The sequence below is a fragment of the Phaethon lepturus genome, unplaced genomic scaffold (genome assembly GCF_000687285.1).
Source record: "Phaethon lepturus isolate BGI_N335 unplaced genomic scaffold, ASM68728v1 scaffold30967, whole genome shotgun sequence".
NCBI lineage: Eukaryota > Metazoa > Chordata > Aves > Phaethontiformes > Phaethontidae > Phaethon > Phaethon lepturus.
The window spans coordinates 12,084-26,722 of NW_010553026.1; the positions used below are offsets into that span (position 1 = coordinate 12,084).

Genomic DNA, 14,639 nt, shown 5'->3' on the forward strand with positions numbered 1-14,639 from the left:
TACTGAATTGATTAGAGTGATTATCAGATCACACTATCACTGATCCACTTAACGAATATTTAAAATGGGGGATCCAGACAGTTGAAACACTATAAAAATAACATCCTGCATACACAGAGGGTACAGGCTCATCAGACCTGAGCTCTGCTGTCCACATGTAGGTTGTAATGGAAGAAAAAGAGTAAGTGTCACCCAGCAATCTTGTCAAATCCAGGTGACTATAATTAGTGTTCACTGTATCTACTTTGTTGTTGTTGTGACACGCTGTTTAGATACTGCAGGACAAGTTGAATCAAAATTCGGCAAAGTATCCTTTTACCTGAGAGTGTTTTCCCGATATGGGTGGACTATGAGATTTGTGCTGCCTTGAGGCTTTTTAGATATTGAAGGAGCCATTTCTGGGTTTTGCTAGCAATGTCTGAATCTGCATCTTGTTTTGTTAGTATTTTGGATTACATGTAGTCATCTGTTTTTGCTTTTCTTCTGCTCTTTCTCTACACGTTAGTAATTAAAGATAACTGCAGCTCTCTCCCACTCAGCACTGTCCAGAGACAGCTTTCAGCCCTGAAATATGGAATATATCTGGTCTGTCATGCTATGGGAGGTTTGTTTTTAATGGCGAGTCATTTGGTAGGGAAAAAGCTTAGATTCCATAAACGTGAAGTGTAACTATGACATTTTGTCTGCATTATCTTTGTTGGAGAATCTGAGTGTTAGTACCTTTTTCATAGTGCTTTAAATAGAATGTAGTCCTTTTTGGTGTGTCTAGGAAAGGTCCAGAGAGACTGAGACCAAGAGGTAACTCCAGAAAACAGCGCTCACCTCCACCTACTGCGGTGCCCAGTTGTTTTTATCCACATCTTATCTGAATGGGCTGAAGTGCATCAGTGGGAGTAAATATCTTGAGAAGCAGATATTTAGACTGATTAATCTGAGGGAGGTCTCTGTATTGCCTCAGCTAGTGAGGCTGCGGGTTCCTTAATACTATGTCAAAATTTGATTTTAATACAAAAAGTCTATTTACCAAGTGTAATGGTTAATTTGAGCAAGATTTTACTGAGCGAAAGTTACTTCAGGTGACTTCTGTGATGGAAGGCTTAAGGAGAAAGGCTTAATTTACTTAAGACATCCACAAAATATTTTTATCTGAATTCTTAAAAAGAAAGGCTGAGGATGTTTTTAGAATTTGTGTACTTTGAAAATTTTGAATTGTTATAAAATTTGATAGAAATTGTAAAAAGGACAAATTAGTGATTTTTTTTTTTTTTTTTTTTTAAAGGTAAAATATTCAGAAACCTGATGCATTTGTCCATGTGTTGATGTTTACTTTTTGGAAGTTTGGAAGTAGCAGGTTTTAGTGTTTATAAGTACAGCTGTATAGCTACAGCTGGTAACTGCTAAGTGTCTCCTTAATATTTTGTAATGCTGTGCTGATGCTGTAGATGCAGATGATGTCTAAGTGAGTCTTGCATTTTTTTTTTTCCCCAAAGACCTTTGGTGCAAAAATGATAAGGGTGATTTTCTGTTTGTTTGATGCTGTGTTTTACCAGATTGTTAGACCAGTGCTCGAAGTTAAGGGATTATTTCCCCTGTACACTTGGTGACTACAAGCGCAGAGTGGCTGCTTTCTTAAAGTGATGGCAAGTTTGGGAACAGACATTGATGTATTTGATTTCAAGTTGAGTGAAATAACCATCTAAAATGCCTATTTTGCCCTTTTTTTTTCTCCCTTGATTTCTCAGATGAGGTAGATTGGGGAATTGGACAATTGTGCTGTTCAGAAATGATGATGTACTTAACTGCTAATAAAACCATATTTTTTTCTGTCTGTCTTCAGCGCTGCGTGGTGCTGCGGTTTTTGAAGTCCCCCCCCAACCAGAATAAGGTAAGATTCAACATGTACTGTTGGTGAAAGGCCCCAGGTAAGCTAATAACCAGTCTGAAGAGAAATGGGAAACCTGTGAAAGAACTGAGCGAATAGGGGTAAGAATAGGGGGATGTTTTGAAATAAGCTTGTGTTTCAGGAATTTTGGCAACAGGAGGAAATTTGAGGTCCTCTTAGATAATTAAGATTATGTGACTACTGATCTCAAGACCTTTGTGCGGGGCAGGTTGTATGCCTGTGATGCGTAGAAGGTACAGCTTTCTGTAAGGATAGTTGTGGCAACGGAGAAAGTGTTAATGTTGCATATCAATGCGCAAGAGTGCGGCGATGCTGAGGAAGAAATGGAAGACTCACAGGACTGGTGCCATGATAAAGGTCTGCTAAAGTAGCTAAAAAGCCATGGCATTTGGACAGAGATATGAAATATTCACAGAATAGCTTTTGTCAATGAGTGATTTTAGTGTCCTGTGTGTTGCAAAAAGAACATGGCAGGATACAGTCTACCAGTTTCTTGGGCTGTGGCAGGAGGTTTTTCTGCTTGAGAAGGAACTGAAGCAAGTTACCTTAGATTTGCTTTAACAGGGATAAAAAATGATCAAGAATCAAAGGTGAAGGGGAAAAGCTCAGTCTCAACACAGTGCTCCAAAGGAAAAAAAAAAAAAAGAGCACAAGAGGCAGGAGATTCAAATGCTGCCATTTTCTCAACCCCCTGAGTAGTCTTCAGGGTGTGTTACTTGGAAAGAGAGGGAATGGCTTGAGTTACGGCAGCTTCTGAGACATGGCTTTGTGAGGCTCAGTGGCAGACTGTTCTCATGAGAAAGAAGTATAAAAAGCATTATGGCTGTACTAAGAGCTGGGGAGAAGTGCTTAATTTTAGGGAAAAAAGAAACCAGTATGAATGTAAAGTAAATGTATAGGAAGGGCATTTTGCTTTAGATGAGGAAGATGAATGAGAAACGTGTTCACTTTAACAAGGGACAAAAGAGAAGTTTCTAAAGTAGATCAGAGGAAAGTAAAACCCATGGATGCTGTACATATGAGTTATTTGATGGCCTTTCTGCTACTATTTTACTTGAAAAAAGGTCTGGTAAAACTAAAATGTGATTCAGATAAGTTTTTGATCTGCTTATAGTGGCAGGATGTAAAAAATGTGCCCTGTGCTTCTGTAGTAGTCTGAGATAATGATGTTTAGAGTTTTTACGAGAACAGGGAAGAACCCAGTGGATTGGAAGAAAGAAAAACAGTGCCTATCTCAATTTTTAATACAGCGAAGGAGAATTAGACCACAAGTTTAAGTAAAAAAAACCAAAAACATTCCCCCTCCCCCCGCCGAAAACCCAGTCTATTGCCATTTATTTAAGAAAACAAAACACTGAGTGCCAGCCTTTTTTTCTTTTTTCTTTTTTTTTTTTTTAAGTCCAAAGAGATTGTTGCATAGTAATTGTTTGTAAAACTTGACATAGTATGACAAAGTCACAAAGGAAGCCAGGAAGTGACTTTTCACAGTTACCCACCACTGTGTTGAAGTTGATAATACTGCTGGGGACTGCTTTGGCATGCATGTAGTTTTTTGGATTGGGGTAGCGAAAACACAAGGGAAAAAAAAAAAAATCTCATGGGCATGGTGTTCTGTTACTATTTGAACACTGCTCAGGTTCTTGAATGTTTTTTTTTTTTTTGGTGGTTCCCCCCCCAGCATAATCAGATTAAAAATCTGATTATGTAAAATCGCTCAGAATCCTACCAAGCATAGAGAAAGATCGCGGTAGGTATTCCTGTGGGCTGTAGCTGATGAAGCACCAAGAGTTTGTTTTTTAGAAACTGTTAGCAAAACTTCCATTTGGAGTTGCCCCAGACAGGCAGGCTTCTCTCCTTACTGTTGTAGTGGCAAAAAGGCTGTTTGTGGATGCACGCGGTGGCAGAGTGTACCTCTGAAAGCCAACCTTTTAAACAGTGTCTTAAGTTCACGTTCTGGATTGATAAATTCATGCTACCAGAGCAAACTCCCCTGTTATGTCTAGAAGTGCTGCATTTTGAGGAGAGCTGGCTTGTGGCCTGCTCCAGCATTCTGCATTTGCCCTGTATTGTGATTGTGTGGACTTTGTGATATACAATCCCTTCTGGCTTTACCCTCTAAACAGAAGACTGTGTAATTTGAATATATTATTTAAAAAAAAAAAAAAATCAGTTTTTCTTGGAGCAGAACAGAAGACTAAATGTTTATCTTCAGATCTGTAAACGGGTCCTGGAGAATCGGTGTTTTGGGACAAACTTGGATGTAGCAACATGACAGCTGTAGAGGAGAAAATGTTTGTGTGTGGTGTGTGTTTTTTTTTTTAAGGTGTAATCTGCATTCCTCACCAGTATGAGATGAGTTAGGATATCAAGTGTAATATATCTCTGCATGATGTTGTAGCTCATCTGATGTAAAGAACTCTGAAAGAAGCAGTTGAAGGAAAATATTAGTAAGATGCATACTGAAATTCAGATGTGGACAAATGCGTCTCAGTCTCTGCTGCTTAGCTCCTTTGGAAGAGGTAAAGAAGTCTGGATGCTGCTTCGCATTGATACTGTTTGGTTAGGAATTTGGGACTAGATAACCTAGTAGTTAAACAAAGTGGTGTTACTGCAAATTGTAATCTTACTGTTACAATCCAGTGTTTTAATGAAAAATACTCATAATCAATAATGTAATTCTGGGGCTTGCATTTCTTGAGTAGGAAGTCAAGTGTCAGGACTTGTGGAATGATTCTAATTGCATATTGCTAATTTTAGTAAATGAGTTTTCTGCATGAATAAATTTTTTTCCTTTTTATTATATAGAACCTATTTGATGAGTTTTAGTGGTTTGCTAAATGAGCTGGCGGTAATGACAGGTCCTTCAAAAGCTTTTCATTTTCATGTTTTTAATGTTGAAAGGTGATGCTCCAGTAGCCTGTTGTTTTTGGCTGCTTGCTTAGAGTATATCAAATGTGCTTGCTCTTAAAAGGAGGTGAGTAGGTGTCATAGGCTTGATTTGTAATTTTGAAGTTATATTGACGTTTTTACCTGATGAGTCTTTTTTTGCAGTAGCAGTAAATGTCCTGATTTTCTGAAATGCTTATTTCCCATTATGTGTGTATATACATAACATGTATGTTAAAAAAAAAAAAAAAAGGGCCTGTGGGTACTGTGTACATCAGCAGACTAGGTCAGAATAACCTGCAAGTGGGAATTAGCTGAGATTTCTCTTACTGTACGAATGATGCAACGTTCCTTTTCACCATTAACTTTGTGTTTGTTAAAGAAAGGGTTATGTTGTCATTAAAAGGGCAGAAACCTGTATATGAATTAAAGTCTTGCTATAGTATGTGCTCAGAATTGCTGTTTCCCACTTCATCAGGTGAGAAAGATACCTATTATAACTATTGATCTTTTATATTGATGGGGGATGGTCCCCGCTGCAACATAACTTCCTCTTCCCCAGCCTGCAACAAATGAAACCTGAGGGAAGATGGATGCAGCGCGTTTGCAGCCTGCTCGGGGTCAGAGCAGGGGCTTCCCAGCCGTGGTCTCCTCTGCCTTCTGGTTCAGGGGGGTGAGGGAGCTGGGGCTGCCGGCGGCTGCCTCTGATGGACCTTGGTGTGTTCAGCAGTAGTGGTGGGGGCACTGGCCTTCCTGGGAAGCGCAGATTGAGCAATGCGGCTCTAAAATACCCTTTTGCATACCCATGTTGGGTGGCCTGCTCGCACATCTTGTTGCCTGTTAATTATTTTTTCTTAAATACACTTCTTTAGACCAAATGACTGCAGTTGAGAGAGATATTCAGGCATCATAGTGTGTGTCTTGTTCTAAGACTCAAGCAGTGGAAGATTGCCTGTTGTGAAGAGACTCCAAGCTTATTTTGGCTTTCTTAAAAGGATTCAGAGAGCGCCATTCTGAGAAACAACTTCACATACAATGTGCCAAGCATTTTAAAGAATAAGCGCTGTCCTGGCCTTTAGAGAGTGATGGAAATGCTGTGTAAGCACTTTGGAAAAATTGTACTTTTCCTACTTGCTCCAAAGGATTGGGTTTTTTGGTTAGTGCTTTGCGTACGTAAGTAAAAGTATGTAGTATGGTATGTTACTGAAGTAAGCGTGTAGTAATGTATGTTACTGTAGTGACTTTTTCTGAGAAGCATTATCGCATATTGTAGTACTGTGTATTGCTGCTTCACGCTGGAAAATGAATCCTGCTAGAGGAAGGGTTTAAACTTGGTATGTAGTCTTAGCAGACCTGCGTTACAGCAACAAACTAATCTTCCTTAGTCCTACCCAACTTGTGCAAGTTTCTTACGGAGCAAACCCTTCCGGCTGGGAAAAAGATCTACCTGTTACGATGGTATTATAAAGCAAAGTTAGTAAGATTGCCTGGTTAGTGACAATCTCTTTTTACCTATAAACATTCTTAATTTGTGTTGGATGTGGTCTTTCCTCCTTTCTCTAGACTTTGCCATTATGTGATGTTCTCCTAGCATTTTATTTGCTTTTCTCTGGTCTGCTTGGTGTGGGGTTTTTTGTTTTGGTTTGGTTTTTTCTCCTGCTCGTGGTGTTTTCCCTCTCTGGTATTTCTAACTTGGTCATGAGTGTTGCACTTTCTCTCCCTCCACTGTTACTTAATCTGAAGAGTAACTGTGTATGGTTCAGTGCTTTATAGTGTACAGTGCTAGGCAATGTAGTGGTTTTTCCAGAAAAGCTTTGTGTTACAAAGGACGCAGAAGCTTGGAGATTGGTTCTGTGCACTCTATTTAATTGTTACTATAGACAGAGTGTGCTGGAGTGCTGGGAATGGGGGAACGTTGTTGTAAAGCTGCTCTGCTAGCTCTTTAACGAGCAGCAGCCTGTCAGAGTCAGACTGCACTGATGTCGCTGTCCTGCTTCCAGCACTCACTTAGCTTTGTTTCTATCTAGCTTGGCATTTTTGTCTTGGGGAAGAACTTTGGTGTTTCCTTATAGACACATAACATAAAATTAATGGAAGATGACACTATAGTAAGATTTTTCATTGTCTGGGGCAGAATTTGGCAAATTCTGTACCTGTTCATGGAGAGGTTTGTCACGTGGCTCAGTCTTTGCAGCCATTCTCTTCCAAATCTCCAGCCGAAGTATTTTATAACACGCAAAGCCTCTCCTGCACTTCAGCGGTTCGTAGGAAGGCATGCTGTGCATCTCTCTTGACTATTACAGTTCTCTGAGCTGTTTTAAAAATAATGGCCAAAGACTGAGTAGATCTTGGGTAACCCCCCACTCTTCCACCTTTTTCATTTTCTCTGTCCTTTTCCCCTTGAAACTTAAGAAGGAGAATCTCTTCTGGCTGTTTCCCTGGTTATCCCAGCCTCTCAGACAGCAGTAGGGAAATGGATGTAGCACACGTTTCATGTGACTTGTTTAATTTCAAGGTGCACTGACCTACCACACTCTGTGGAGCAATTAAGGTACTTTGCTAAATCACTGACTAGTATGTGTTTGTATTCTCGAGTGTTGTTTATTATTATTTCATAGTTAAATTACCATGTTTTTGTCTTCCAGACTTCAGAGGAAATACTACACCATCTGCAAAACATCGTAGACTTTGGAAAACATGTCATGAAGCAGTTCTTTGGGGAGAACTATGTTCACCATGGGGTAAATGTTTTATTCATAAAATAAATGGCTTATGCATTGTAAACACTGAAGGGCTTTAGGGAACACTGAATACCAGTAAAAGGAATTAATAGGGTTTGCAGATATTCTCAAGCAAGATACACACACAAGGAGCATTTGGATGAGAACAAAGATCCTGCTCTGTGCTGATTGGGTTGTACTCTGTGGTTTGAACTATTTCAGGCTCCTAATGAGAAGAGTGGTCATTTCTTTGCCCTGCACAAGGTGAGAGGTATGAGAGAGAGAGAGATTTTGAGACTAACTGCAAAACAAGGGGAGAAATCTGGTTCATGTGAATTGTCTAGGTTTTTGTGCAGACAGAGGTAACCTTTTTCCTTGCTGCTCACTCTGTTCTTGAGGGCAGCCAGATCTAGTCAACCGAACATCAGATACCCGAGTGGAAAAGTTACACCTTCTCCTGGAGCTCAAGTTACACAGTTCTGCCTCGGAAGGGTGGGATGTGAGACATGGGACGGGATGAAATGGGACTCTGTCATTTGTGAAAAGGACAAATGATGCAGGTTTCTTCATGCACATTAGACTTTCACTGAAAATGCTCCTGCTCATGCATTTATTTAAATTAGGTTTTGGTTTTCATAGTGGAGTAAGTATTGCATGTGATTGCAGGTACAGGTCTTCATATAGATGGTTAATCAGAGGGAGAAGCTGCTGACTGTATAGTGTAGTGTGCTGTTTTTAACATCCACTGAACTTCGGTATAACATTTTAAGACCCCTAAACTGGATATTAATTTTTGTGTTGAAATATATATATATATTTTTTTTTTAATAGGAAATTATTCAACTACCTTTGGACTTCGTAAGACAGCTCTGTTTAAAAATTCAGCCAGAGAGGCCAGGTAAGTGCCAGGGGTAGCGTTAGAGGGGGGCCTGCCTCAAGCTGTAAAGCATTGTGCTTTATTGTAAAGTAAAAAAGCACCACGCCTCAGAACGTGAGGAGACTTTTTTCAGTATTTAGACAATGACAAGTTGAAAATTTGTTGTGAAAAAATGGGTGTGTTCTAGAATTAAAAGTTGTATCTGATACTAGTTTGAACAAACTGGGGAAGGGGATCCTCTGTAAGCCTGTGTTTGTTAATTCTTCAAGAAGCTTTCACCCTGCTGTGAAGTCTTTTACAAAAGGTCAGTGAGGGAGGTGGAAGATGAATCCTGAAATAATTGTTTCGATTCCATCAGTTTCTTCTGGACTGTGCAGCAGAGCTTGGAAGGAAGATGGTTTCAGAAACACCCCACTAAATTGTCTTGTTTTCAGTGTTAGTATTTCACTTGGGCTAGGCATCTTGTGTCCTGTGAGTCACAGCGCTCAAGCAGCGTGCAGCTTAACATTCCAGCTTTTCACGTCTCTCTTTCCTGATAGCTGGCATGTCTCATTGCAAGGGGTTGCAGTGTTAGAGGCTGTGCTGCCTTTAAAGTTTCGGGGCGTCTCTGAGATATGGGGCTGTGCCTGACTTCTCCCCACTTTTACATGGTGCTCTGGGGTCCCTGCCCAGCAGTGAAGTGCAAGCACATTTTTTGTAGTCCCCTTGGACAGGTGGGGATTAAAGGGGACAAGCATTCGAGGTAAGCATGCATTGACCTTGTGAAACCTTTCGGAATGTGCTGCAAGACTCAAAGTTTGGCAGTCTCTGACGCACTTGGTATGAAGCGAAGCGCTACAGAATTTGGTGTTGTAATTCTTAGCAACACTTGGGTGCGTTGATCTTCTTGTATGGCTAAAAGTACAGTGAGGTGTAGGCTCTAAAATGGGCAAAGAGAAAATGTCCCTCATGGTCCGTTCATCTTATGTTCTCAAATGTTGTTGAGAATGGCCAGAAACTCTTGCTTTAGCAGAATTCCTTAAAGAAAAATGTGGTATTAAATTCTTTGGTAACTGTAGCCAGTACTTTGATGCCTTTGATCCAGGAAAAAACTGAATTAATTTACAAATAGAGAGCAGAGGACACTCTCTATTGCTCACTTGGCCTCACCTTTTGGAGAAACAGTTTCTGGCACTCTGGAAAAACTTAGGAGAGTAAATAGTGTCTAATTGATGATAGAATTTAGTTTTATTTCTTGAAGTTAAAATTTGTGTGTCTGCAGCTCGTGGGAATTTCTTTACAGGGAGAAATGCGGTTGTGAGGAGCTGGCCAAACAGTTTTTCTTGCTTACCAACAGCAAATCTCATCTCATCTGTTCATTTTTAACAGGATTTTTTTTTTAAACCCTGAGGAAAGAATTTCCTTTATTATTACCTTTCACATAAGCCTGTCTAACTTACGTAGGAACTTCTCTAATACTTCACGTTTCTGGGTCAGTCTGATTTAGCAAGTGGCATTCAGCTGAACGTCGGATGTACTTTGCTTAAGTTTAGAAAAAGAAAACAAACCCCAGCATTTTGTGGGAGAAAGAAGGTTTCTTCTTGCTCATCCTAGTGAAGTACAGCATGTAATTGCAGGCTGATGCCTAATGAGGCTTCCGTTTCTGAGATATTTTCTTTTTCTATTGGAATATATTTTTCAGAATGGACATTTTTCTTAGCAATGGAAACTATAACAGAACACACGTGTTCGGTATGTCTCTCTAGTAACACAGATATTTGAAAATCTAGATGTGTATGTTCCTGTTAAATTTGAATTAAAATTTCACAGACCTTTCTCTGTCCCAAAGAATGCCTATGGAGGGAGGTTATTTAAAGGCTTTATTTCCATCATGTCTTTTAATCTTAGTCTGAAACCATTTTGCTACTTTGTGTCTTCTCAAAATTATATTAAAAAATGCCATTTTTAAAAGGATGATCTTAGCAGAGGAAATGTTCGAAGTTGTGAGCTTGTGAGGAGGGGGAAGCTGACTTTTGCTCTTCTATGTTCCTTTTTGACTACTTGTTATTTTGATGTAAACTCTGGAATGGCTAGGAGGAGACTACCTACAGACTGAGGAGTTGAGCGAAGCCACTTGCAGGTTCTCTTTGGATTTACAGTTTCTCCTGAACTTCCGAACAATTTATGATAGTCCTGCTGGTTTTCACTGATTCCTCTTGACTAGACTGGGGGTAGTTGATGCAGTTTTAATAAGCAAACCTGAGATCGCATCTTGGAAGACAGCAGTCAGTCTCTTTACCTTGTCGGCCACTTGAATGCACTCCCTGGCTGTCAGGAAAGGCTGATACCTTTCTGGGATGAGCTGGAAACTGTCCATGAAAAGCAGCTCTTGAGACACTCTGTATGCCTGTGGCTGTTTTGAGGAAACTAAAAACAGGTGTTGATAATGGGGAGGGCAGATTTATGCAGGTGCATGATAGTCTAAAGCCTACTAAACCCTGTCCTGTCTTTCTACGTTTGTGTTGGGTTTTTTGTTTTCCCCAGAGTCACGCTGTGATAAAGATATGGACACTCTTAGTGGTTACGCAATGTGCCTTCCTAACCTCACCAGGCTGCAGACCTATCGTTTTGTGGAACACCGGCCAATCCTCTGCATAGAGATTAAGGTAATGAATAGGAGAAGATCCTTCTGGGGGGTTGGTTTGCATTTGTTAAGTACATACTGACCAGAGCAGTTTCCAAGGAAAGTAGCAGTGGGATAAGGCGGAACTCACTGCTTTCACTGTGACCCATAGGATGAAATGTCCCCCTCCCTCTTCCAATTCCTCGCCTTTCAAAACTTGGGAAATTCCCAGATATTACTAGGCTTTTTTGCAGGCCACAGCTGTTTTGTGTGTCCTTATTTCTTAAGTGAGGACTCTAAAATAATTTGGAATAATATACAGTGACATATATTAAGCTTTTAAGTGTTGGATGTTGCCTGGTTCATTTGGGGTTTTTTAGTTTCCTTTAACTGTAAAGATTTGCATATTGTATGCCCTTATATAAAGAAAAGAATTTATATTTACAATCTTTTTTTGTTTGTTTGTTTTAGCCCAAATGTGGCTTCATTCCTTTTTCCAGCCATGTTTCACAGGAGATAAAGCACAAGGTGTGTCGTTACTGTATGCATCAGCATCTAAAGGTAACCTTTTTTTTTTCCAGTCATCGTGCTTTCCTTTGACTGTACTTTGCTTTATTTGCTATTCCAGTCTTGCTTTTCTGTTGAAACTTGTGTGTTGTTGCTCAAATCTCTGATATGATTAAAGATAGTAGGTGGATATGCATCTGAGTTGCTGGGTGTGAATCTGTTTAGCGAGAGATGGAACAAGTTCTGTGGGAAGCTGGAAGCAAACAAATACAAGCTGAGGACTTTTAACGCTATTGATTGTGTAAACTCCAATGTAAAATTTCTTTTCAAGCACAGCTTACCAAATGCATGGTGTCATAAGCATGTAACACACACAGAATTCATTTGACTAATGTCCTTTACGTGTCTGAAATCGTATAACTGTGCCTTAATCGTAATGTAACGTGACCTTTCTCCATGCTTTCCATTTGTAAATGCAATTTGAGTGACTTGAGCGCTAAATATGATGAGGAAGCCCCCTAGTAGTCATGTTCAAAGGGTTTTAAATGTTATGGGGCTTCTGAAGACAGGATGTTAGTGCCACACACCTGACTTAAAATAACTGGAGTCGTTATTCCAGAAAGAGTGATTAACAGCAGTGGTATGGGTTTTCAACAGGTAGCGAATGGAAAATGGAAGCGACCAAGTAAATACTGCCCATTGGATCTCTTCTCAGGGTAAGGAAGTGCGTAACTTGAGTTTATGTTCTTGTCCAAATACCTATGTTGCAGATTCCTCTCAGATTACTTTGACTTTCACTGTAGTATTAAGGATGATCTGTGCCTGCTTGTCTGACTTTTACAGGGGATATTTCTGGTGCTATTTACCTGTTTACACCTATTTCAGGAATCAGAGTTGTTTGTTAATGTACCAGTGCCTTTTGCAATATAACATGAAATTTAAGAGCTGTTTAGTTTACTCAGATTCGAAGTTCTAATTGCAAGTAGTCACTTTGTCTTTGCGGCGACTTCAGCATGAGTAACACACTTAATGGCTGTGTTCAGTTCAGGTGCACAGTTCTGATTCCATAGAGCCCTCCAGACGTGCGTGTGTGAATATTGAAAGGCTGTGATAAAATATTCTTGGGTTTTTTTTCCCCTAGAAATAAACAGAGAATGCACTTTGCTTTGAAGAGCTTATTACAGGAGGCACAGAACAACTTGAAAATATTTAAGGTAAACAATCAAATCTCTCTCTTTGCTTTTTTTTTTTGCCTTGGCTTTTCAACAATTTGACTTCAACATCTGAACAGTGGAGATCCTACTTCAAACTTACCTAATCAGCACTGTCACTATTGGACCCCACAAAAAAAAAAAAAAAACACCAACCAGGAAAATTCTTAGTTAGATTTCAGGTTAGGACAGGTAAGTAGTAATTTCCCAGAACTATAATTAGTCTGAAAGAGTCGCCAAGGAACAACTAATAGAAAAGGACTTTTAAAGATGACCAAAGTTTCAAAATTCTATGTGCTTCTTCAGGAGGAAGAAGATAGAGAACTTTGCATGTGCTGCAAGTATTTTTTTAATTTACTGTTACAGCAGCATTCATGCAAGCCAGGTGCACAGCGTGCCTCACAGAGGAAGTAAAAAGATAACCTTTTCTGTGGCATTAATGTAGGAAAACTATAAAGCAGTAACTGATGGCTTGTGCAGGTTTTCAGATTAATTCTAGGAAATAAGATTCTTTATAGTCGTTCCAGTATTAAACAGACTATTTGAATTACTTCAATTTGTATGAGCTGTCCCATTTTTTCTGTTAGTACAGGTAGCTATCACACGTTTTCTGTCCCTTTTTATAGCCCTCCGTTTTGCAGTTTGGCTTTTAAAAGAAGATTGTTTCACATGGTGCTTTTTCACTATTGCCATTATTCAGAAAAAAGCGATAGGAAAATGTACTCGCTGTCAGTTCACTTTTATTATTGTGATTATTTACAGTTGATTAAGTTGGGAAAGTAGCACTTGACTTAAATGGGCTTTTTGGTCCTAACTCAAAGGCTGTTACCTGTGATATCTGATTAAACTTAAGGCGAATTTGTAAGAGGCTGGGAATGTGTCTGTCTGTATGCAGACTGTTAAAAAGTCTGCACTTTTCTGTGCTGTGTCTTAAAATATTAAATCTGATGCTTTGATTAACTAAGTATGAGTAACTTTAATTTCATGGAGTGCCTAAATATTTTTTCTTTTTTTTTATCGTTTGCAGAATGGGGAACTAATTTATGGCTGCAGAGATGACCAGGACTGTGTCTCCGATTGGAATGAACTTGCTTGTCACCTAAAACCTTTCTTTTTTCCTTCCAATGGGTTGGTCAGTGGACCACACTGTACAAGGACAATTATTAAAGAACTAATCCATGTTATAACTATGACACTACTAAGTAGTACTGATGCCTGCAGGGCAGGTGATATGAAGACAGTTCCCATTTCACAAGGAAGAAGCTACTGTGAAGCAAGTGCTTTTAATAAGGAGCTAGTAAGAAATGGTAAGAAATCATTTTTTGAGCACTGTCAATAATTAACTGTTATCACAGAACGAGTCATATTTCTGTCTCATTTGCTGTTTGTTACCCATTTGAGAATGGAAATAGTGGAGTTTTAGTCATCCTTTAAAAATTAGTTCTGAGCTGCATAACTCCTAGATAATTCCTTTTACTATGACCTTGTAGCAAGCACTTTTAGTGCTGTACCTAATGGCCATGATAAAAATAAATTCAGAAAGTGGTAGAGGAAAAACAGAAGAAAACAGTAGTTTGAGCTAATAACCAGCATAGGTATTTCAAATGACTGGGGAATTTTTGTGCTGCATGTGATGAAGTCTGGCTGCTTGGGTTGGTTTGTTACATGGCTGCCGCTTCCTGCCTTTCCCTGCTCCTCCTGTCAGCCCTCGCCAGCCAGGGTATAGCTCATTTTCTTTTCTACTCCACTCCTGGTAAAGAAACAGGTATGGATACTGGAGGGAAAAGAAATGGGAAGTGTGAGTTGGAAACCTGTAAATCACGTTAATTCCTCAGTGCATAAGTTATGTAAAGCTCTTAATTATTCAGGAGGCTGCTAGTTATCCAGATTGCATAAACAGCATGTTTCTTACTCTGCTTTTGAGGAAGACCTT

General features: G+C 39.5%; 1 protein-coding gene across 1 annotated transcript in view; it reads left to right on the forward strand.

Annotated features, from left to right (window-relative positions):
* The window catches only part of IPPK (inositol 1,3,4,5,6-pentakisphosphate 2-kinase), a 28,937-nt gene that overhangs the window by 9,841 nt on the left and 4,457 nt on the right, over positions 1-14,639 (forward strand). Inside the window, exons 2-9 of the mRNA XM_010291414.1 lie at positions 1,743-1,885; positions 7,435-7,530; positions 8,341-8,407; positions 10,910-11,031; positions 11,460-11,549; positions 12,153-12,211; positions 12,637-12,709; positions 13,734-14,013. Of these exons, the coding sequence (XP_010289716.1) occupies positions 1,743-1,885; positions 7,435-7,530; positions 8,341-8,407; positions 10,910-11,031; positions 11,460-11,549; positions 12,153-12,211; positions 12,637-12,709; positions 13,734-14,013 (930 nt within the window). The remainder of the gene's footprint in view (positions 1-1,742; positions 1,886-7,434; positions 7,531-8,340; positions 8,408-10,909; positions 11,032-11,459; positions 11,550-12,152; positions 12,212-12,636; positions 12,710-13,733; positions 14,014-14,639) is intronic.